At 41.3% G+C, this 23,949-nt stretch overlaps 2 protein-coding genes across 5 annotated transcripts in view; one reads left to right on the top strand and one right to left on the bottom strand.

The window, feature by feature from the left end:
• BBS12 (Bardet-Biedl syndrome 12) overlaps positions 1 to 23,949 on the top strand; it is a 50,893-nt gene that overhangs the window by 21,283 nt on the left and 5,661 nt on the right. The window contains exons 3-5 of one of the 4 annotated variants that reach the window (XR_010472432.1): positions 6,706 to 6,819; positions 8,213 to 8,308; positions 10,396 to 12,606. Coding sequence is in view for 1 of the 4 variants with exons in the window: in XM_021298650.2 (XP_021154325.2) it covers positions 10,412 to 12,553 (2,142 nt within the window). In the remaining 3 variants the exon portion in view is untranslated. Of the gene's footprint in view, positions 1 to 6,705; positions 6,820 to 7,371; positions 7,731 to 8,212; positions 8,309 to 10,395; positions 13,335 to 23,949 lie in introns of those variants that run through there. The other 3 variants (XR_010472433.1, XR_010472431.1, XM_021298650.2) reach the window with 3 other exon arrangements.
• LOC102091950 (uncharacterized) lies at positions 842 to 7,323 on the bottom strand. The gene is made up of 5 exons (XM_065062130.1): positions 7,171 to 7,323; positions 5,243 to 5,398; positions 3,170 to 3,298; positions 2,931 to 3,068; positions 842 to 2,702 (listed from the first exon to the last, which is right to left on the bottom strand). The coding sequence occupies exons 1-5, from the start codon at positions 7,171 to 7,173 to the stop codon at positions 2,613 to 2,615; spliced, it is 516 nt and encodes a 171-aa protein (XP_064918202.1). The 5' UTR covers positions 7,174 to 7,323; the 3' UTR covers positions 842 to 2,612.

The raw sequence follows: 23,949 nt of genomic DNA, 5'->3' as shown, positions 1-23,949 counted from the left end.
TTCATTGATCTGAGTCACTTTCTCCAGCACAGTAAAAGAACTGAATTCCTAAATGGACATTTCAGTACCTGTTCCTCACACAAACCTGAGTTCTGCCACTGGCTTCAATCAGGCTCCTTTCCTCCACCATGTATAGAAACGTAAAAGATAAAATTCTAGAAGGGATTCACAAGAACATTGAAAACAGTCGGTGCAGAACCACAGCACCGCTGTGGGCTGCTGCTGATACTGTTGTGGGTTAGTCGTCATACTCGCTGCATGCGACTGAAGGAATCCCTCGCTACCACACGAGCTAAAGCAGCATGAGACACTTATTCTATTACGTTAACACTTGCAAGTTCTGTGCTAGTTCAGCCACTGCTCCACATTCCGGACTTAAGAAATTAATGGGCAAGCCAGAAATAACCGTTCATCATTGTAGTATATATGGTAGGTATGATTGTGTGTCTTTTTCCTACCTTCAGAAGTCAAGTAATGGGATTAGAACAGGAAGAGAGAAGTGACATGCATCATAGGTAAACAACAGTCATCAATCTCTTCCTGTAGAAGCATTAAAAAAAAGTACAGGCAGTCTAATAGGCTCTGGGTTTCCCCATAATCACCCAGAACTTCAAACTTCCCTTTCTGAATATAAGTGGTTAGTAATAGAAACTTTTAATAAGCATAGTGGAAGAGGCAGATAAACTGTGTGATAGACTACTGCACCTAAGAATTTCTCTCTTAGAAAGAAAAGATAAATGATAGTGAAAATGTACGTGGTGAACCATTTAACACTTTAGAATTATTTTTGAATATTTAGTTTTCATAGTAAGCACACCAAGTTATAAAGCACACAAAGTCCTTAACTTGCAAAACAGTTTTATTTCACACTTATACAAAATTAATAGACATTTTAAAACGCTTACTGTACTATAGTTTACATCTACTGCCACTGACTGTGTTAACAGGGGACTTCACAGATGTCTTGAGTTTTCCAGGGTCCTACACAATCCCTGCTCTCCCCCAGGTTTGAGCCCACTTCTGTGCAGGTTAGAGAGGCTCTATTTAGAGAGCGCTGTTCAGAGTACAACACTTGGAGGACTTGGGCAGAATGTGCCAGGTCCACGTCTGCACGCTGAGAACAAGATGGGTGAATGAGCTCTTCTCCTTTCACTGTTGAAACGAATTCTCCCCCTGCTGGGCCCTTACAGCCTGAAGAGCCACAGCAGCTGTAATGAAGAGCTAAGCCAGGAGCTGGCCCTTCCTTTCTTGTGCAAACACTGTCCATGCTGTGAAGCAGCAGAAGCTGTCTGAAGAGAGATCTTCACAGCTACTGGTGAACTACTGTTCTTTCCCTTCTCTTCCCCTTGAGCCCTCCTGCCACTTTGCTACCTACTTGCCGTTTCACAGTGAGCAGAAACAAACTCTCAGTCAGGCACGTTATTAGAGGGAGATGTAATTTAGGATGATACCATTTCCCTGCAGTTTTGAAGCTGATTGTCTAATCCGAACCCAAGGAAAAACCCTCCTGCCAGAACCACATCGTCGGATGTCATGTTGTGTGGCACTGCTGTGTTACCATAACATAGAAGGAAATGTGGCTCTCCAGTAACTCCTACACTGACAATGTATGTAAGAAATATTTTTTTTAAATGAAGGTACTCCTAAAACAAACCCAACAAACCAAACCTGTGATGTCTGAAATGAATTTGGGCTGCATGGTTCTAAATATATTCAGTGTTTCACAGATGTCCAAGGTGAGCTATTTTTTCACTTCAGATGCGAGTCCTCCCTGCAACTTGACTTGAAATACCAAAGAGAAATTTACCCTAGCATGCCGCACTGAACTTTTAGGTGCCTTAAATCCTGGCATACGTAACAGCAGCTCTGTAATGTCTTGGGAGTACAAACAATGGTGCAAGATGTTGACTGGTTATACAATAAACTGTGATAATCCAAGCAGGTTACATTCAAGTAAACCAGGTTTCAGACAATCAGATAAACAAAAGAACATCTAGTGATGGCACACAGCTCTGAATGAAGAACCAAATCTGGTTCGCTGCATTTGCTTCCCATTAGGGCCAAAAACTTGTCATGGGAAAACTGTTTTGTACAGAAATAAATACAGATATGCAGTTGGGTTTAGAGTCTTTCAAGGAAATAAACAGAAGGAGACAAATACCAAGAGATAACCTAAAAGCCTTAAAAGGAATAAAAATACTGTGCTTGTACCTTCATTTTGTAGTCTTAGGAAAGTCACAATTGGCCCTTCCCAGAAGCAGGGGGAATTTGAACATCTCAAGTGAAATGTCTTTTAGATAAATAGTTGAAACAGCATTTTTTGTCCAAAATAGCAATCAATGAAATTGTCAAGGGGGAGGGGAAGGGACGGGATCCTGCCTTGCAGGTTCAGTTCATCCTTCCTTTTCACTTCTGCAATACCTCGTTTTAATAGTTCTGGGTACTGAAGCCCCCCCTTCCTCAATTAACTTTGCTGAAAAAGAAGAATGAACCAAAAATCCGTCCTTTCAGACTTTCTTTATGTAGCAGGACATATGCAGGAGGCACAAGCCCAGTTTTTAAGTCTTTTCCAGGTTATCTTTTGGAGTAGCTGTATAGCAAGGCAACAAATATTAATATAAGCTAGTTTTCTTCATAATTCTCAAAAATTCTTGCTCACTTACTTCTCCATCTCCATCTCGATCAGCTTCATCAATCATTTCCTACAAAATATATTGTATATTTGGTCAGGCACTGGACTCTAAACACGAGATCTTCCATTCATTAAAACAAAACAGAAGCACATAGTGTGAAAACATAACTGTGTATTTGATTCTTCATATTTCTGACCTTTTGGCCCTTTTTCTATAGGCATAAATTTCTACCCACTCCTTAGGAGCTACAGGATTGGTCTGTGCCTCTTAGGAAACCTCTGGCAAATGAGAATTTACCTGAAGCTCTTCATCTGTTAAATTTTCTCCCAGCTCCTTGGCAACCCTTTTCAAGTTTTTGAATGAAATTTTTCCTGTCCCATCATCATCAAACAATCTGAAAGCTTTCAAGATTTCTTCTTTTGAATCCTTTTCACTCTAAAACAAAACACATATTAATTATAAAATACCCACCACCAGGATATTCCTTTACAGTATTTTTTTATGCTGTCACAAGAATTTCTGTTAAGAATTCCTACCATTTTTTGCGTCATCATGGCCAAGAAGTCTTCAAAGTCAATGGTGCCACTTCCTTCTTTGTCAATATCTGCTATCATTTTCTTAATTTCTTCCTTCTTTGGCTCAAAGCCTAGAGCACGCATTGCAACCTGTGCCAAAAACCAACTGTTAGGAGGCCACCAGAATTATAGTGATAGCAGCTGCACTAAAGCTTAATTTCCTCATCCAAAACTGTAATAGTAACTCACTGCAATGAGAATATCTTGATATCTCTTACCTGCCTGTTTCATCTTTCCAAATAGTAATAATGTAGGTTTAATATTCTTAAGACTCAGATGTATTTTCACTTTAGGCCCATATGAAACATGGATATATTTCTGAAACCAAGAGAAACTTACTGTGTCTGAATTAGGCAAAGGTTCCAATCTACATTTCTGAACTACAGATTTATTTTCAACATAGCTCCTAAAGCAAGTGGATTATCAAATGGGGAATTCACAAGAGGTTGGAAACGAGCGATGTGATCTCTCTCCATTTGAAATTTAGGGCAGAATTACATGTAGTTAACTTTACACAACCCAGTACACAGAGACAGAAGAAATCCACGTGCACAGCTTTTGGCACCTTTGGCTACTGACAATGCTCTGTAAGTCGCAGCCTCAGCAAATCAAAGACTGACTGCTGTGCTAGTGAGGAGAAGAAAAGCAAACCTGAGCCTCACAGAGCACAAGCAAAGTGTCACCATCAAAACAGTTGTTGTGTAGATTGTTGTGCAAATGCTTAATATTAACATTGTTTTAAAACCAGGCTTTAGCATTTCACTGGCCTAGAACAATGATTTTGCTGAGTGTTTATTAGTAATTTCACACTGCTGGTGTTCCAGATGATTACAGCGTATTTAATTCAGAGACTGAAATTTCAAGAACACATAACTAGAGGAAGATTTGAACTGTGAACATTCATTCTTCCTATATGCGCTAGTGGAAATCAATAGTTAATATTAGGCAGATTTTTTTTACTTAACACTTGTCTACTGGAAAGTGCTAACTCACCAGAAATTTAAGGTTTAACTGAAGTGCATTTGTGTGTTTTCTGACCAGTTTCTTATGATGGGACAACTGAAAATGTTCCATTTTGTCTTTCAGAAGGGAAAGCTTTCTATTGTAAAATACCTATATTTAAAAATTAATTTTGAAAAAGAAAAATATAGCATTAAATGGTTGGTGCTAAAAATGTTTTGGTCCATTTTAAGAAGTATATTTTAACATATTTATATTTATATTTAATGTATATTTAATGTCTAATCTGCGTTCAGAGAATACACTCTCCTTAATCAATCATAACTACTTCCAGATAAATCCTGAGATAAGCCACAGGCTTAGGTAACTCACTCTTTTAGGTAACATACGCAGAAATTGAGGCAGATTGTGTGTATGTGAGAAACCATGGGCAAGGAGATAATTAAGATAAAAAATTCAGGCTTTAAAAAAAAAAAATCATATCAGTAAAATATAGGGAGAAAATGGAGAATAATCTTCCTCTTGTACTACTGCGTGTATGCACAGGTGTGCACACACACACACACTACCTGTTTTGTTACTAAAGGGCAACTTGGATCTGTTATTTCTTGATGGCAATTTTTGGAACAAGTGTATGAAAATGATGTTGTATCTTTTCTGAATGTGTGCAAAATCTCTGTTTTGTTTCTGAGACAAGGAAAAAACTTACATTCTGACATTCATTCTAAACCAGCAGAAGTCCATTTCCCAGAAACAATGAGCTCAGCCAGTCAGGAAAGCTGAAGTGTGGACGGTGTCTACGTAAACAGAGGAACTGTTTGGTTCCTCTAATGCTCAGATATTCAGAGCTATGTGACTTACTATCCATGTATTAGAGAGGCTTGTGTGCTCTGACATGTTACATGCAATGCTTTCTCAGGTTAACCATGTGGTACACCCCATATTCATTTGTGACAGCAAGCCATTACTCTTGTTCATACTTCAAAACTATTTTAGAACAGGGCTGGAAAACAGAAAACCAGCTTAAATTCTGAGACCAAAGCTATTTCCATCCAAGAAAAAGAGTTTGAAAACCTTCAGTTCTTTTACATCAATGCTTCCAGATCCATCAGTATCAAACAAATCAAAAGCTTCTCTGATCTCCTGCTTTTGCTCTTCTGTAAGTTCCGGTTTCAAGCCGCTTTTCTTCCTCTGGGCTGTACTTAAGCCAGGTTTTCTATAGTTGGATGCCTAAAGAAAGTGATGGAGAGAAACAATAAGAAATAGCCTACTCTCAAGAAAATTCAAAACACAACTGAATTATAAATAACAACAGTAAAGCTGTAGCAGAAGTGAGACAGGTTTTTCGTTGCAAGTGGTGGACACTGGGTCTCTATCCACATTTTCTGACGTTATTCTAGAAAGAAAACAAGCTGAAGACTTTGTTACTGGGGAATAAGCATCTGGGCTTCATGTTTTAAACAGAAATACCATCAGTTAAAGGAGTGATACCAGAAGAACAGGCAGGCAGGCTGGAAATGAACACTTCACTGAGGTGACTAAGACCCTCTGCACCTCCTGCTGGTGGCTTTGTTTAGTCAGGAGTGGTTTCACCTGGAAAATGTCAAATAAATCATCCTCACAGCTAAAAAGGCTGGTTATATAGGGTCTTTTCTGTTCAGGAGACTCCAATTCAGCCACTCCTCAAAGTCAGCAATGAATTGAGATGTGTGAGAGCATCTTCTCTGTTGGAGCAAAGTGTAAAGGGAGGTGTGTAGCTCCAGCCTGCTTGTCCGCCAGCTAGCTGTGGTGCGAGGTAACAACAAGCCGTATTAACAGTGAGATCAGCACAAAACCTGTCCCACATGGAGAACTAAGCTGCTTGCGCTGAGCTTGTGCATTATTACCCAGGACACTTCGGTGACCTTTCCTGCTTCTGGTGTAAGTGTACACAGTGGTTTCCCCACCCCCTGCCCGTAAGCAGGAAAGATGTTTTTCTTGAGTATAGGTTTTCTAAACCAGCAGCAGGTTTTAGTCCTCCGGTCTTGAATCTGCGCAGACTCATGGAAGCCCAGCTTTAACTGGTTGGGGTTAAAAAGAGTAAACACAAAAGAAAGGAATTTGTTTTCTGGCTGTTGCTGAGCAATCTCTTATCTCTGCTGAATAGACAGACGTTTCTGCCTGGGTTCTCTCTTTGAAATACCCAATCTGTTAACACAGAGGACTCCTTTTTGTTGTATTTGGAAATGAAATTTCATTTTTTAACATGATTTGTCCTTCCCAAGTTGGATTGCAAACCAATTTGCCAGGAACACCTCTTTTCTCTGCTGTTAACCCAGGTATCAGATTTTTACTACATTCCACTCTGAGAGAAACCCACGAGATGCTTTCCTGGCTATAAAGAAAAAAATACGCACTACCTGAACCTCTTTTCTTGCTGCATGCATATACACCTACAAATCTAGCAACAAATTTGAAGATCCTGAGTAGCAGTGTGTGCATCGACTCCCCTTTGTTTATTTCAAAACTGAGTTGTGCAAATCCATTTTATGTTCCAGGTTCTCCCCGGCCAGTGCCGGCCGCAGGTGCTGCAGGGGAGGGAGAAGCGGAGCAGGGCAGGACGCTGCGATAACACCACCCAGCCTCTGGCCGACCCCGCACCGCGAAAGCAGGTGACACAGTTCGCGATTCTCGGTGTTTTATCGGGGTGTATTTCATAGTGCCGAGTTTTCTGGGGGAGGCCTTTCCCTTCTTGGCCCGAGCGCCGACTTCCGCCTGTGCGACGAAACCGGGCGGCACTGCCGGCAAACCGCGCAACAGGCGGCGGCCCGTTCCCCGCAGCCCTTCGCGGCCCAGGGCTGCCTGCCCGAGGCCGGGGATGGGCAGAGGGCTCCGGGCCCCTGGGCAAGCCGAGCCCGCGGCCGCAAGCGGGAAGGCGCGGAGGGACGCATGCGGGAGGCTGCTGCAGCCGTTCGGCGGCGGCGAGGGGCAGAGGGGCCCGCGGCGGGGGAAAGGGCGCTCACCATCCGGCCGCGCTGCACGGACACGGCTCCGGGTCGGCGCTACCCGCTCGGCCCCGCCGCACGCAACGGAACGCGCCGCCCAATGGGCGAGCAGGACGCGCCGGAGGAGCCGCCCACCTCCGCGGCGCGGGCCAATGGTACCCGGCGGGCTCGTGACGTCAGCGAGAGCGCGGCGGCCGCTCCGCCCGCCGGGTGCACCAACTAAGCGGCGGTGTCCTGGCAACGGCGCGCGGCGAGGGCGGCAGCCGTTGGTAGCGCGCGCCCGCCCTGCCTCACCTCAGCGCGGGTCCGGGCGCGGAGCAAAGCGCAGCCGCACCGGTGAGAAACCGGCAGCCGCCTGCTGTGCAGACAGAGGGGGGCCTGGGCCGGCCCTCCGGCCGAGAGGAAGCGGCCGGGCCGCCGCCAGGCCCGGGCAGGGCGACTCCGGGGTGCTTACCCCCTGCTGGAGTCCCTCCGCCTCCCTCCGTGCGTGCCGGCCGGTCTCTGCTGCCACGCTGCTTCACGAGCGGCGTTTGGCCTCAGCTACAGCCGTTTAGGAAGCTCTTTCTCTCCACACATAGGTAGGTTTTAGGTAGCTCAAGTGAGTCGTGACAGTTACCTGAACACTTGGTGGTTTAGTTGTAAGCAGAGCATTTTCTACCTGTTTTTCATTCAGCGTGCACCAGTGCTGGTGCAAGAGAACGTGTGTGCATGCATGAGAGACTTTTTTATTTGGCCAACATTTCTCAAAAATACATTAATTTGGAAATCTGAGCTAAAATTTTGTTATTCAGCCCTCATGCTTGTGGTGCTGTAAGACAACGTAAGTCATAAGTTTTTGGTGTACCTCTGGTATCTTAGAGTTCGCTTCAGACAGCTAAAACCCATGTGCGTAAACATAAACTGAACCTAAGCCCAAGTTTTATTTTGCTTGCAGAGACAGATGATGAGGTGGGCAGCAATAGGTCAGCATGCAAGTTAACTCAGCAGAAGCCATCTGTAGGTAATGTCTCATAAGTGTCAGACTTTCACTACCAGTTTTGTTTGTTCATTTATTCTCCAGGATGCCTCCTCTTTGATGACCTCACTTGTGTTTGACTCTGAAATGTAATTCCATTTGACTCTTACCTTTTCCACCTCAGACTGGATGGAAAAAGAGGTAAGAGGTCAGGGAATGGGGGGATGAAAAGTTGAATTTTGGGTCTGCTCTATATTGGTTCTGCTAGCATAGGACAGTGTGATGTTCTTGCCAGAATAACACGCATTAAACAAAAAGAGAGGGAAAAGTTTCACAAAATCGTAAATCACACATGCCAGAGGTTGTGCAAGCAATGAAATAAAAACATTCTTTCCTGTAAGTGCATGGCCTGCCTTCATTTGGTTTTGCAGCCAAGCACTGGGTCCATTTGATTCAGGTTTATGTGTCTGCAGAGGTACGGGCTGGTGCCCAAAATGAAGCTACAGTTTTAAAGTACAAGTTTAAGCAGAAAGGAAGGGGCACATTTTTTTAACTTAAATCTCTGAGAAAATTTTAGTTAAATAACTTGTATTTGTCTGTGCTGAGGTTTGTTGAAAATGCATTAGCTTGATATAAGGTGCTGTAGTACCACTAATTAATCTGTTTCATAACCAGTCTTGGTTTCACATGCATTGAAATAAAAACACCATTCCAGTGTGACAGTAGCTCATACTGCTGAGCTGAACCCGCGTTCGGGACTGACTGGGTAGTAAGAAGTTCACTGTACTGCCAAATGGAAACCCCTTTCCCAGCAATCCTTCCATAGTTGTCTCCCATCCAAACAGCAGCATGGCCTTCTGATGACCTAGACAGCGAGAGAGCATTACCTGGCCTTTCAGCATCGCCAGCTTAGCTCTTTCCTAAATTTTATTAAGAGAATCATGAATTGGTTATTTGTTCATTCTATCCAAATGAGCAAGGTGAGAAGGGGCCGTTACTAGCAGAGAACTGCTTGAATTCAGAAAAAGTGATGTCAAAAAACCACTGCCTTAGTAAATGCTTAAGAGAAATCAGATAGAATGGGTTTTTAGGGGAGTGGTGGAAACGTTTCGTATTGGATTCCATGATACAATGGTTATTACTTAATAATTTCTTTTGTTTGTTTGTTTCAAAACAAACTACCTGTGATATTAAGCTAAGGATTCCAATTAAGAAAAAGGAGGCTTTTTTATTGTCGTTACTGGAAGTACTGATACAGATACAGAGTATGGCTAGACTGTTATTGCAAGAGATTGCCAAGAAAAATTTCCAGAAAAAAACCTTAAGCAGGTTGCATGGAAGTTTTCAGATGCACACTCCCAGTACCCTTGTAAAGCCAAACGTACCTGCTTATCTGAAAAAGTGCTTTTTTGTTGTTGTTGTTAATTGCAGGTAACTATAGACTAAAATGATTGATTGGTTAATTATTCTTTTGGTACTTCAAGATGTATCTAGTAATGAAAGAAAAATTGTAGGCTGGACTGGAACTTTAGGTCTTTCAGGGTATAAGGTTATTTCTGACTGCCTGCTCTGCTTTTTAAATTCACACTTCGTATTTGTTTGGGATAATATTCAGATGGACACTCATTGAGTGAGGTGGGAAAGAGTTTTTTGGATTTGGGATAGCTATGCAAAGGAACCTGTAGGATGATGAAATAAATCATTTGTATCTGAGCATAAAATGTATATGAGTTAACGCTGCTTAATTCTTGGTGTGTACACTTTTCATTTAAAAAAAAAGGGGAAAAAAAAGAAAAGAAGCTTTAGTTTAATCCATGTGGTCTGCCACAGGAGTGTGGTGTGGAAGGGCTTTAAAGGGAAAGAAGATTTATTTTTGGCATGTTAAAACTGACTATTAGATCAAAACTTTAAAGTCTTGGCAGTTTGTTCTTTTTCATGCACATTTAATGAAGTATTGATGCATGTTAAATGGCATAAATAGAAGTGGAATAAAATAAGTTTGAGCATGTTTTTCCAGATTTGAAGGTTAAAGTCAACAGCATAACTATTGGTACCAACACGGATCTGTACAGAGCACTTTGGCTTGCACAGAATTGTCCAGTCTGCTCTAAGTAAGGCAAATAACTGCATCTGTGTCTCATAATAAGTGGGTAGAATGAAGAACTGTTTTGCACAGAGTGCCTCATAGGAGTGCTATGATCAGTGTTAGACTGCTAATTTAATTTTTGGCTGCTGTGTGCTCTGGAGTCCTGTGAGCATGGGGCAGTAAGTCTGTGTTCTGTTCACAGGTCCTGCCTGCTGCCAATGGCTTTCAAGGACGTGAATGCAAGAAGACATATTGGACTTCAGCAGCTTTCATCCTTAGCGGGAGCTGGAAGAACGTTGTTGGGGCCAATTAAATCATGTAAATTCATTGTGGATGAAAGCACCAACCAAAGCACATTGATTTGTTCTGCTGTTCGACTGATCGAAAGTTTGGATTTAACTAGTGCTGCCGGACAGCTTCTTAATGAAACCATTCAGGCACAAAACAAGGAATTTAAGACTGGGATGAGTACCCTGTTGTTTCTTGTTGGTGCGTGGAGCGATGCTGTACTGGAATGCCTCCAGCAGAATGTTCCTGTTTCAGCAATAGTATCTGTGATGTCAGAGGGGTTGAACTCTTGCTGTGAGAAAGTCCGGTGCCTTCAAATGTCAGTACATGATGTGAATAAAGAGCTGTGTTCTAGCAGAGTTAGGGCACATGCCTTTAAAAGCAAAACTTGCCAAATTGGATGTGACAGTCTTCTAAATCCTCAGATTTTCCTAGATTTTCAGAAAGAAATTTCTGCACCAGAAGAAATATTTCCAATAAATTCTTGTTCCCATCAAGATGAGGACTGTAATTTTGACAAGCACCTTGTTTCACCTTTGGTCGGCTTTGGTTCAATAGCTCCCCGTGTCAAACCAGCAGGTGACAAAAGTATGTCTCTGATTGCTGGAAGTGGTGTTATCACATCTAGCTGCAACAAAAAAAAGTTAACACATAGCAGATACTTCAGCACTCTAGGAAAAAGCCATTTTTCAAGCCAGCAACGTGATTTTCAGGGATACCTGTCAGGACAATCAGCAGAGCCATGTGAATGTTATGGTTTAGGGCACCTGGCGATGGCTCTGAGCTATGGAAATCAGACTAGCATGAAACTGCTACAAAGCATTGTTGCGTATCAACAAGAGAGAGCAGAACGGCGTGGCTCTTCCCAGTTTAATATTGCAGAAGTGGTGACATGCTGTTTACTGGGCCTGCCTGAAAGCTATTCTTGTGTTTCCCCAGGCTTTGTCACACTAGTATCACCAGAACAAGCCACAGTTATCAAATACTTTGAAGACAAACCCCTTCGGATCCTGCTAATGGATGGTGACCTAACTGAACAATATCGTCACTTAGGTTTTAGTAGACCATGTAATGTAAGGACCATACTGGAGCATCCCGGCCTACAGGAAGACAGAGCAGGAGACTTGTGGCTGAGGAATATGTTAGATATTCTAAAAAGCTTTGAAGTAAACTTGGTTTTGGTCAAAGGAAATGTGTGTGAAAACTTACTGGAAGGTTGCATAGCAAACAGTATATTGGTAATTGGTTCTGTGGCTCGGGATGTGTTGTGTGCTTTTCGGGAGGTCACTGGTGCCCAGCCAGTGACATACCTCACTCAGCTGAAGGCTTCTTGCCTGGGGAGCGGGGCCCAGGTGGAGCTGTGGAAGGCCAGCGATGGGCGTGCAATGGATCTGGGTGAGCTTGTGCCAGTCAGGGTAAAAGTGCAAGGAATTTCCCTGCTCACAGCTGTGCTTACCAGTACTGTAGCTTCAAAGATGCAGCTCATAGAAGACCAATTCTGGACTTTTGTGTATCGACTCCATCATGCTTTAAACGATGGGAAGGTTTTCCTTGGTGGTGGTGCAGTGGAGCTCTTATGCCTTAGTCACATTCAGATGCTTGGAGATGAGCCTTTACAACCAGCAAATAAAAACGCTGTGAGAGACTTTCACAACCCTTGGCTGGCAGCATCTGTGTCAGAATATAAATCAGTTGTCCTCCAAGCGTTAGCAAGGGGCTGGAAGCAGTATCTTTCGGTGGTTATGTGTAACACTGCAAAAGCTGCGTCAGAGTTGGAAGCATGTACGTCAATTGAACATCACCTCCAAAAAGCAGCTGACTGTGGCTCTCCCTCAGCATATATATTGAAGGAGTTTAGAAGAGGTGACCTGTTCAGCAGTGGTTCTAGTCCCTTCACTGACCACACGGAGGTTTTAAAGGTTTATGATAATGTTACAGCCAAGACAGAGGCGTGGCGGAGAGCTCTAGACTTGGTGCTACTAGTGCTTCAAACAGATGCCGAAATTATCACAGGTCCCAAAAGGAATCAGTTATTGAACTCGCATGGATCAAGTGAATTCATGTTTTTATAGGAGTTGCAAGCTTTATGTAGAAGTCCGTGAGTCAGTGGGTGGAAGAAGTCCAGGTACAATCTGCATTTCTTCATAGTTTATAAAGCAAACATTTAGATGTGATTATGACTTTAGAGCGTAACAGAGGAAATCATTATGTGAAACACTCACAAGGCAGAAATAATTCCTTATTTCTGGAAGCAGGAGTTAGATAACAAACAAAAATCGCTTGTGGGCTTAGCTCTAACCTCAGCTCTAACCTCAGTGTTTCTGACTAATGATATTGTTTGTATGGATGGATTAATCCAGTCAAATTGACTTCTCTTACCTTATTTAGCAGAGCAGATGTGCTGGATTTTTTTGGTGTTTTTTTTTGTTGTTGTTTTTGTTTTGTTTTGTTTTTTTAATTATAATGAGGAACACTGAGCAGGTGGGTACATATTGAATCTGTTTGGAGAAAAGTTTGATACCTTGGATGTGCTTATATACTGAACATGTGCAGTCTGTATAAGGTGTTTGGACTTGTGTTCTCTAAATTATTCTTATTTAATGTATTTTAATGGCTTTTACTTATAAAATATACTCGGCATACTTAAATGAAAGAAAATATATAACATAATTTTTAATTAATCTTGCTCTTAATTTCTGTACATTGCAAATGTAAGAGTTAAACTTGGAGTAATTTGAGTGTTACATTTTATGCTAAGAGACTGTATTAGTAGATTCTATTTTTGCATATTTATATGTGCCAAATATCTCCTATTTTCAAATATATACTGTTCGGAATTTCTCTTGACATAAATTCAGGCTGAATCCTCCTTTTTGGTATTATAGAATGGAAGTATCTCTACACAGAGTTTTATTTTACATCATGATTGCGGGTTTTAGGTTATTTCCTTTAGGCTCTTTCAGTTATCCTTGCAGAGAGGAAAATGTTTTAGCTGAAAACAAATCTATCATGATGATTGAAGCAAAGCACTTTTACTGTGTTTCAGAACTTAAATTTTGAAGGCAGAGCCCCAGAAAATGGGCACTTTGTTGCAAGAAAGAGGTGTGTAACTATGATGATGTTTTTTCTGAAATTGGCATTCTGAATCACGCTTAATGTGAAATGTCTCACCAGTCCAGTGAAAACAGAATGGAAAAAGAATGGAAATGGTGATACTAAAGCGGATTCTTGCCTTTAGGAACCTTCTCATTAAAACACTAATGGCTGGCAGTTAAACACTTACTCCTTGAGATTGCTGGTGCTGGTGGCAGACTCCTGTGGTGAAAGCTAAGAATTGGGGTGCACTAAAGAGCATTTTCTGAGTCCTGATTCAGTGAAAAGGCAGACAGAAAATGAGTAGTTATTTTATTGTTAGAGCTTATGCTTCTACTTACTTACTATTTTAAGTGGGTGGTTTTTTCTTCTGGACTTATTTCCTTGTGGTATCTCCCACTGCAGAAGACATCTCGGAGAAGACCCATCAGCTGCCTTAAGCCCCAGTAAACACTGGCAGTCCCCCACTTGACTTATACTGAGCCTTAACGCAGTTCTCTGTGTCCTGCTGGAGTCACTCCTTCCTTTTGGGAAGGCCCGTCCCCGTTTCACAGCTCCAAATTCCGGAGGGCTGGAGTTAATGAAAAGGACAGACAGTTCCTCAGATGTCTCCCCTGTGGTGCCAACACTTGGGCATTATTTCCCATTGTAATTGACAGTAGATATTTGACAGCATTTGATATTTTCTACCTCCCTTCATTTTCTCCATTTTTTTTGCTTCTTTTAATGTCTTAATTCATATAACACATAACTCCATAACCTACACCACATCCTGCTAAAAATAGCCCTTTTTGAGACTTGTTTAAAGGTTATGGATCTCTGTAACTGGGAGTTCCCCAGAGAGATGGGATAGTCTGTTCATGGTCTAAATTAACCTTAAGCCTGAGATGAAATTTGGATGCTTAGAAACATCTTTTGAGTGAACTGACAAGACGCCCTATCTTCATTTTTATGATGAAGAGAATCCATCTATATGTATTTTATCCTGGAGCTTTCTTCTATGCTAATATATATATTGTATCAAATTCAGATTTTTATAGAGCTGTTTACCCACGTGGTCCTCACTATGTGAATAACTGTTATATTCAGTATATAAGGAAAATAAAGACACAGATAATGAACTACCTGAATGGAGGTTGTAGAATGGAGGGCGTTGGTTTCTTTTTCCAGGTAACAAGCAATAGGACAAGAGGAAATGGCCTCAAGTTGTGCCGGGGAGGTTTAGATTGGATATTAGGAAAGATTTCTTCACTGAATGAGTTGTCAGGCAGTGGAGCAGGCTGCCCAGGGAAGTGGTTGAGTCACCATCCCTGGAGGCATTTAAAAGATATGTAGATGTGGCACTCAGGGACATGACTTAGTGATGGAATTGGCAGTGTTATGTTAATGGTTGGACTCATCTTAAGGGTCTTTTCCAGCCTAAATGATTCTCTGATACTAAGTTCATCCTCAAATTTGTTTTAGATGCATATAGATATATGTGCATGTGTATTAAAGTAACGTTACACAATATATTTTCAAAGCTCTCATTGCTGAATTTCAGCAATATATATTCAGAGCTCTCATTGCTGAATTTCATATTTTTATTTTCATATTCTACTTGCATGTAACTGGAAAGCTCTTAAGAAGGTTAAGGGAGCACATTCATAGCAGCTGCCTTTTAGAAATAAGAGAGGAAAAGCCTTCTGTGTGCAGAAAACTATGCTCATAGTATTTGGCCATGTCTGATCTGAAACTGTAAATATTTTGGTTTTCTAACAAAGTCCAGAATTCAGTGGGTTTTGGCTAAATCTCATCGATAGTACAGCATTTTATAATTTTAATTTGAAACAGCAGTTCCTAGCAGCATAGCAATCTAGTTATATTAAAATTTTGATCATTCTGCAATTATATTTTCATTATTAATCAACTGGCAATTGATGTTTAACTGCTTGGCTGCACTTGGTGTACAATTAGTACACTTGGTGTACTAAGATGTGAGAGAGAGACAGAGTTTGGTAGATCGAAAGAGGCAAAAGGAGCTAGTGGGTGTTAGGTGAGAAAGAAATGGAAACATAGCATATAAATAAATATAAACAACCTCTGCTGCTTTGCAAGTGTTTGCAGCTCATTTTTGGCTTTATACTGTTTTTCTTGAACCTCCTGTACTGAGCATTGCATCATCCCTGTTCCCAAGAAAAGATCCAGTTGTACTTTATTTGAATAATAGAGTTAAGTGGATTATGGAAAAAGTGCATACACAAGTTGTGTTGAGGTGGTCCAAATGTCTATTTATAGGGCTCTTAGACACTGAGAGCTGACGCACCAAATGTTCAACAAATCCAGAATGATGTAATTTTTCCAATCAGGATTTTAAAAAGCATATAATGATATATTTAAATATTGTGATGCACAGGTTTTCTAAGAAGCTGTCAGGCATTATGTTTTGATTATTTAACACTTGTTTTTCTACAGGCCAATGAAATGGAAAATTTTATAAACTGGCTAGATATTGTATCCTGGATTACTTCAAATTATCTCTTTGATATTCATAGACAATTAACATGCATGGGGTCCTCAAGTCATCCTCCTTCTTCAGCATGAAATACAATATACATGTGTGGCTTCCTCAGCTTCAAACCTCTTTGCCCCACTGAATGAGGTCCTGTGCATGTCTGCCGTGGCTCTCGGCGCAGGGAACGATTTCAACAACTGCCACGGGTGATTTCAGCTTCTCCTGGGCAGAGGCTCCTCCTAGGGTACACAAAGGCTGTTTGTATACAGTATGATGTGATGGAAGAGCTAAGCTTTTATATTTGACATACCTGGGAAATGGCAGAGATTTTAGGGAAGGGATTGTCCCATGGAGTAGGTAGCGTCTCAGTCCCTGCTGAAACCCTGTCCTAGTCAGGTGCCTCGTTTCTCCCTTGCATCCCAGTATATCATTCCCTGATGACTCCTCCTTCTGTTTAGGGCTGATGCCTCTTTATTTAACATTTATCTTTGTAAGGCAAACCTTTTAGGCCTCTCTGTTCCTGCATGATTTCCTGAAATGTAGCAGAGGTCTTAATCATAGCAACAAGACCCTTGTCCCAGGCTGGGCTAGCTTAGAGGGCACAACCTGCTTGCAAATTCTGGTCCCATAAGGACTGATAGCCTGATGATCAATGGTTGTTACGAGGCATTTGATAGTTTGCCTGCTACCAAGAATGCTGAAAAAAATGAGCTAGGAAATGTAGGAGGCAATGGTCCCTGGGCAGGCCATGAAATAACTGTGGGAGACTGGAGGCTGTGGCGGCTAAGGTAGTTATGCACCAGCAAGGGCTCAAGCAGAAAACCTGAGCTCACAAGAGAGCTGGGAGTTGAAACTGTTTATTTGTTCTGACCTCATTGTGTTATCTCAGGCTGGGACTGTTGAAGAGGTGGGGAGGACATTTGCTTTTATTTGAGAGGCTAGAGAAAGGATCTAATTTATGAGAAGAGTTATGGAGTGATGAGATTTTCAGCTCTGCTTACAAGGACAAGGTAAACACAAGTTATCTCATCAGTTGAAGCAGGGCTGAAGTGGAAGGTGCATCTCTGCTGTGGGGTGAGGTGCCATGTCAAGGGAGACAGGAGCAGACTACCAATAAATCAAAGCTTCCCGCTGCGGTTCTTGTGCTGCTTTGGATAGAGAAAACCAAGCATAGGCCTGGATGTGGAACAGATAAGGTGTTACCCCTAGCATCATGTTTATGCTGAGGTATTTTGAGACATGTCAGCTGCGGCTTCTGAGGCTGTAGTAGAGGTTAGCAACAGGAAGGCTAACAATGGAGATGGTGTGTACACATGTGCACATGTACACATGTGTGAGTTAAATAACCTCCTGATCTTTAAGAGAAGTGTGCCTATGCTGAATCTGAGTTAACTCAAGGTTTAAGTGTTTGTCGCCCTTGCTCTGTCACTTCCTATATATACCTTTACTTTCTAATAGAAGTAGAGCTTCACTAAAATGAAATTTTACTTGTGTGTAACAGTTGGCATAACCACAGGTACTTTTCAGTAGGAATGTGCTATAGAGCCCTAGCCAGCAAGAAACTGGTGAGGTGTGTTTTCACTGCACTGGTGATGAAATTGCTTTCCTAGCTGTATTCCTCTAGAATTTATGGTGCAAGTAGCATATTGGGTTACCAGAAGGAGGTTTGCTCTGTGTGTTTAAAAGGCCAATTTTCTGGAGTTACGGTAAATGCTGTCTGGCTCACCAGACACTGGAAAGTCTGTCAGCTTTCCTTGCATTTTGTTTCTGTATTTGAGGAAAATCTTCATTGTCCTAGTGCAAAGATGTTAGCTTAAATCTCAAAGGCAGAAGGAAGCATTGATTACAGGGTTTTCCCCAAGGCTTATGTCTACTCTAAGTGATTCATTAACATCAGCAGATTTATTAGTTTCTTTGCCTTGGTACGGCACAGTGAGTAATGAAAGTGCAAAGGGAGGAGAACTGGGACGGGCTGTGTCTCAGATCAGTTCTGCTATGGCTCCCTCTATTCCCTTTGGACCTTCTCTCCAAATTCCCCTGTGGAAAAATTGGATTAAGAATAAATCATGTGTATGCAAATATTTTGAGGGGGGAAGTGTGCGACTGGTACTGACAGCAGGCCAAATGTGCCGCTGGGGCAGGCAGCAGCCTGGCGGGCGTCAGCCTGCTGCCCCAGCCATCCCGCCTGGGAGTTCTGCCACCCCGGCTGCCCTGCCCTGCCCTTTTCCTGCCCAGGCAGGGGAGGCAGGTAGTGGGGAGCTGGGTATCTTTGAAGATAACGTTGCTCCGAGAACTAATGTCTACAGAGATTGTTTCAGTGCAGCTGAGGGGAGAGGGAGAACAGGTCAGGCACGTGCACAAACTAGAGACTGGTTTTGATCCTGAATGGTGGAAGGAAGAAAAGAACACACTGCTCCATCTGTTTTCGCTACGTATCTGTTTAATCCCATAGTAATATCTATTTCTTTAGACGTTTGCAAACACCCACAGTGGTTTCTTTAGCTGCATGTCAGTGATGCGTTGCTGTGAGCACTGCGATCCAGTTTGTTGCATGTTCCTGAGAACTTAACTTTTACTGTTGTTTCAATTTTGAAAACTGTGGTTAGCATTTGTAGCTGTCCATTGTGTGTAAGTTGTGCAAGTTCTGGACTGTGTATTCCACAGTGCCCAGCAGGGTTGGAACCATGCTATGTGCATTACAGTAAGCCTTAAGAACATAACCTGAGCTGAAAACTTTTGCAAGTACTTCTGCAAATCCTTACAAATACTTGCAAAGTTTGCAGATAAAGGAGAGACTAGACAGGAGTGTGTAATCAGAGGAAACAATGTCTGAGGTGCAACTGCATTTCTGTTCCCCTGCAAGCACTCCCTTTCCAGGCACGCAGCATGCGTTTCAAGATTTAGCAGAGGAACAAAAATGAAGTTAATATAGTCACATGTCTGCAGTGTTTAGTACTTTAATGGCTTCTGAAAAGCCAGTTGTTCTTAGCAGAAAGTTTCTAGCTTTTGCTGGCTGAAGACATTGTCAGTGCAAAGCTTCCTGCAGACTGACTGATGTGATCTCTATGGGCCAAGTGTTCACCACAGCGTTCACTATCTTTCTTGCATTTAATGCCTTTGAGCTGTAAGCACTGAATCCCCACAGAGGACATGGCAGGGGATAGACATTCTGAGCAGCCGTGAAGAGGGACGGTACAAAACCCCTTGATGGTTGAGCAAGCCATGCAAAAGAGTGATCGCTGAATTCATTAGTGCATGGATTTACAGACAAAAACCCTGCAGAGCAGCTCTAGTAGTCTACAGAGCAGTCGCTGAAATGGGGAGAGCACAGAAAACATGTCCAGACTTCAGTGCCAGCTGCAGTGGTTGGTGACAGTGTCTTCCTTGTCCCATGCAGTTCAGGGAGGCACAGGAGCAGTTTAGGGAGGAGGTGCTTCCCTGAGTGTAGCTGAAAAAACAGTTCCCCAGCTTCTAACACCACATCACTGCCATGGCTCCTGGGGAGTGGCTTCGTGTCACATTTAATCCAACCTCAAGTTCCCCAGCACCATCCCCAGCAGACGTGTTCTCATGATAGACATGTTTGGGAGGTATCCCTGTGTGCTTTTCAGAGGGGAGGAAAGAAAGGCTGGGCAGTAATCAGGCACAGATGCTGAAAGAGCAAATGAGAACCCGGGGAAACCAAGTGGGGAAAGCCTGTATTTGGTTTCCCTGCCTGGCAGAGATTCCAAACACAAGTAAAATTCTGTTTACATGGAAAGAAATTCTTTCCTTGAGGACCAAGTGCTATTCCAAACAATAGGATTATTTTTTAATTATTGCAAGAGTATAAAAGACAGCATGCAGTTTTTATTTAGAAGTAATGGGAAGGTTGGTCCCTGACTGTCTTTTATGTCAGCTCAAATCAGTAGGCTGGGGTTTAGTGCTATTCGCAACTTTTGTCCACTGTGTTGTTAGACCAAATATTTAACCAATGTTGCAGATTTGGAGAGATGACTAAAAATAACACAGTTTGCAAACTGATTTATTTCCAAGGTGTAATCTGAGTCGCTGCTTTCACTGACGAAACTTTAAAACAAAACCAAACCTAAAGCACCCCCCCTCCAATTTGTTAGTACTGGAGAGACAAAATAACTCCAGAGGAGTTGTATAAAATACATTTTATTTATCTACATATATATACACACACACATTCTAGAGCAGAATACACATAGTTTCTCTGCTAGCAACACTAACCTGTAGTCCAATCATACAATCCTGAGCTAGGGCAGTTAATCAGTTCAATTCTTGTTTATATCAAAGGAAATTATCAGAACATCTCCTTTTTCAGAATAACTACCTATTATCAGTAAATCCTAATTTTGTCCAAGAACAACCTTTTACAAAAAGAACACCTCCAGTAAATTGAAAGGAATTATTTCTTGTTTTGGGTATTAATGCCTTTATTTTATTTGCTGCTCCATGCAGTTCTGTCTGTGGGTTGTAGCACAAAGGTACGCATATACCATGCATGTACTGTTTTAGGGGAAGCGTTCGTAAGTGCAATTACGTATGTATAATTCCATATCAGCATAATGCCTTTGATTCCCTAGAGTAATTAAAATTAGATTACTACACCTGCAATATATAGATATGGTGATTAGATCAGTTTGATTATCTGGCAAAGTCTTCCTGATGTAACAGTATTCCAATTCCTTGCGTATGCCCCACTCAAGGCAAGGGGTAATCAGTGTTCAGTACCCCACTTCTTACTGCCCTTAGTCTATTAGTTTATGTGAGCACTGTTTAAATAACCAGCCCAAGTATATTAATTCAAGTTGTTCAAGGATACTTGTTTTCTGGAGCTGTTTAGCTGTGACAATATACTGATGGCTGCCAGAAGCCAGGAAACTCAGATGTAATTGGCAGTAAGAGGACTTCACTGGAAAAGAAGCCCAAATATTTCTTTGTTATCTGAAGTACCAGGCAATTAATTTTAAAAATGGTTTTATGTGTGACCCTGGCTATGCAGTTATTCTAGCCTGTATTTTTGAAGTATTTGACATCTCACATCAGTGCTGTAAATAAGCTCAAGAGAATTGCCAAATGTCAGATCAGTAATTACTGTATATGAAGTTGCTGAAGATAGGCTTTCCAAAACACAGGGGCTAATTTAAAAGTTTGTGACTTCTGTGTGTGCCCAGAGGGGCTGCCTTTATTAATTGTGTTCATGTATATGTAAAATAGAACTTTAGACTGCCATACAATACGATACTTGGAATTTAACATGTGCCCATGGTGTGAAGAGGCATTATACTAACATGTTCTATTCTCTGTCCTTCCTTAAATGCTCATGTCCATCTTCCTCAGCTAACAAGTTAAAATAGGACTTGTTAGGAATTGGATATTTTTAAAAGGCCAATCAAGCTGTTTTCTTTCTGTTTTATGTGTTGCTATGAGCCACTACCACAAATTCAGTTCTTGAATGAGAATTTATGATTGCTTTTGCTGATGTGCATGTGTGACAAGATGTTACTTCACTGATATGTTATTCTCAGGAGACTGGAGGGGAAGGAAGAATCATGCTTGGTTGTGAATTAATACAGGAACCAATCCCTTTTTCATTAAAAACATCGGTCAAGTTTCCATTGCTTTGGGGAGTTGAAATGCTTGGTCCCTAAGAAACAGATTATTGCAAAAACATGAGCGTCTTTCCTCACTCTCCTGAATACTGGAAAAGGGTGTATTTCTGATCATTTCTTAGTGGAAAGAAATGTATAGTTAAGGACTGCTGATGCTGACGAGGAGCGCAACCTTCATTAAAAGGCGGTCTTTCTCAGATAACATCTAATAAGTTCTAATAGCAATAGAATACTTAATGATGACCTGGAAAAAATTTACTTCAGAGATGCAGTAGGCTGAGCCATCCTTTCCACTGAAGTATTTCATGAGGATTAAAAGCCCAGTATCCCTAGTAGTTAAAAGATGTTTCTTGCAGGGAATGTCACTTAGGAAGAACAGTCAGCTTTGAAACAGTCATATCCAACTCTATCAATCTGTTTCTTAACTGCAAACTCTGTAGAGAAGAAACTCTTTATTCTGCTCATATAGTGCGTAACAAAATGAGGCCTTGGATAACAAATAGCAGTCAGAATAATTTTAGTAATGGATGAATGCTTGATGTCATTTAAGATTTGTCTTCTTGAAAGGCATTTCCCTGATTTGCAAACCTGATAAAGCTGGTTGACTTTGTCTAGAAGCCTCCTGCCTTGCTTGGCCATACAGAATTCCCACAAGTCTGGACTCCCCAGTGATAATATCTAGGAGAGAGTACTTCTTGGAGGGTAGTAGTGAACCTTGCCTCTGAACACAGTAGCTCTTTCTTAGAATATAGGATGAAAATTAAACCACAGCAGTTGTAGTGTGCCAAACAGAGCTACTAGTAGTCATACAACATACAGTGCAAACTCAGTAGAGCAGAACGGTTCCTCTACGTACATATTGACATACTGGCAGGATGGAATGAATGTCTTCTTTTTAAATACTATGGAAACGAAATGAGACTGCGCTATATGTGTGAGGTTTGTGTTTTGAGTTTAACATATTCTTTTTAATATCTCTTGTAAATAATTCCTTATAATCTGCAGTCACTTACTTTACATGTGGCCCCTTTATTTATGGCTTTAATATTAATCTCCAGTGTTGGATCTCTGTTTATTTGGCTTGGTCTGACAAAAGAGTAAGAAGTTGTCCCTTGTCATGTTTCCTGTATTGCTGATGTGACACAGTACTGGGTCAGGCATTTTCTATAGCAATGGATTCAATATCGCAAGCAGAAAATTAACTGACCTTATTGCTGCGGGTTTGAGGAAAATCCTTGCCTCTTCTGTTTTTTTTTTTTTTTCCTGTTTGGTTTTGTTCTTTTTTTTTTTTTTTTTTAAAGTGGAAACTGAAATTGCTTTTTTAGAAATATGCTCCCATCTGTGTCTGGCTCTTCCCCTGCTCTGTTTACTCTGGAGTCCCCAAAATTAGCAAGAGTAATGTTCTAGTTTGCAGTGCAGTAGGAAAGAATAACTTGACTTTTTAAAATGTAATAAACAGTGCGAGACCTGGAACAAGTACAAAACCTTCAGACAAGGTGAAAGCCCCCAGAAGAATACCTCTATTCAAAATGTCTGTGGATGTCTGCAAATACTGCCAGGAGCTTAAGTCTTGTCCTTTTCCTTTCCAAACATGTGTATTAGGCTTTTCTTTAAAAATACATACTCTATCCTTGAACTCTCCGGTGCTTCTAGTCAAAGAAGGTAGTATTGACTTTAAACTAGTTGATTCATACATAAAATAAAATGTGTGAGACATTATTTTGATCTTGGTTGTTTCTCTCTTGTGATATTTGATGAAAAACAGTCTTCTTGAAAAACAGCAAATGTTTCTAGCTATTGGAGGTTTTTACCGTGGGCTGTAAAAATAAAGTGCTCTTAATTATGCTTCCAATAGGTTCATACACTATTTTGCTTCCCTTGTTTACAATTTCATTGCTTTCAGCAGGAATTCTAAATAGATGAAAACCTACCTGCTTTACTTTAAATATTTATCTGAAAAAACCCCACATTTCCTGAGGAGAAAATACACTAGAAGTTACCTGGCTTGACATCTCAGAAATTCTACTGGGTTTAAATCCATTTCTGACTTAACTGATCCAGCTTTGCTTAAGATGTCACCTCTAAGACTGTCATCTCCCATGTATGTAGCTGGTATAAACTTTATTTTTATAAACCCATGTTGCTTTGCTGCTTACTCTTCTTAAAGAGACGAGCACAGTAAATCTGTTAAATTTACCTTTAGCCTGTTTCTCTTCTTTCACTGCACTTTATTTCTTCATTGTGTGTTTTGTTTTAAATG

The sequence above is a fragment of the Columba livia genome, chromosome 4, assembly GCF_036013475.1.
Source record: "Columba livia isolate bColLiv1 breed racing homer chromosome 4, bColLiv1.pat.W.v2, whole genome shotgun sequence".
NCBI classification, from domain to species: domain Eukaryota; kingdom Metazoa; phylum Chordata; class Aves; order Columbiformes; family Columbidae; genus Columba; species Columba livia.
The sequence above is the reverse complement of the archived record's forward strand: the minus strand, read 5'-3'. Positions and strand labels throughout refer to the sequence as shown.

Coding starts and splice junctions, on each gene's coding strand:
- LOC102091950 (XM_065062130.1), bottom strand. Junction 3,069..3,169: donor CCATGATGACGCAAAAAATG/GTAGGAATTCTT, acceptor GTTTTGTTTTAG/AGTGAAAAGGATTCAAAAGA. Junction 2,703..2,930: donor TAACAGATGAAGAGCTTCAG/GTAAATTCTCAT, acceptor TATATTTTGTAG/GAAATGATTGATGAAGCTGA.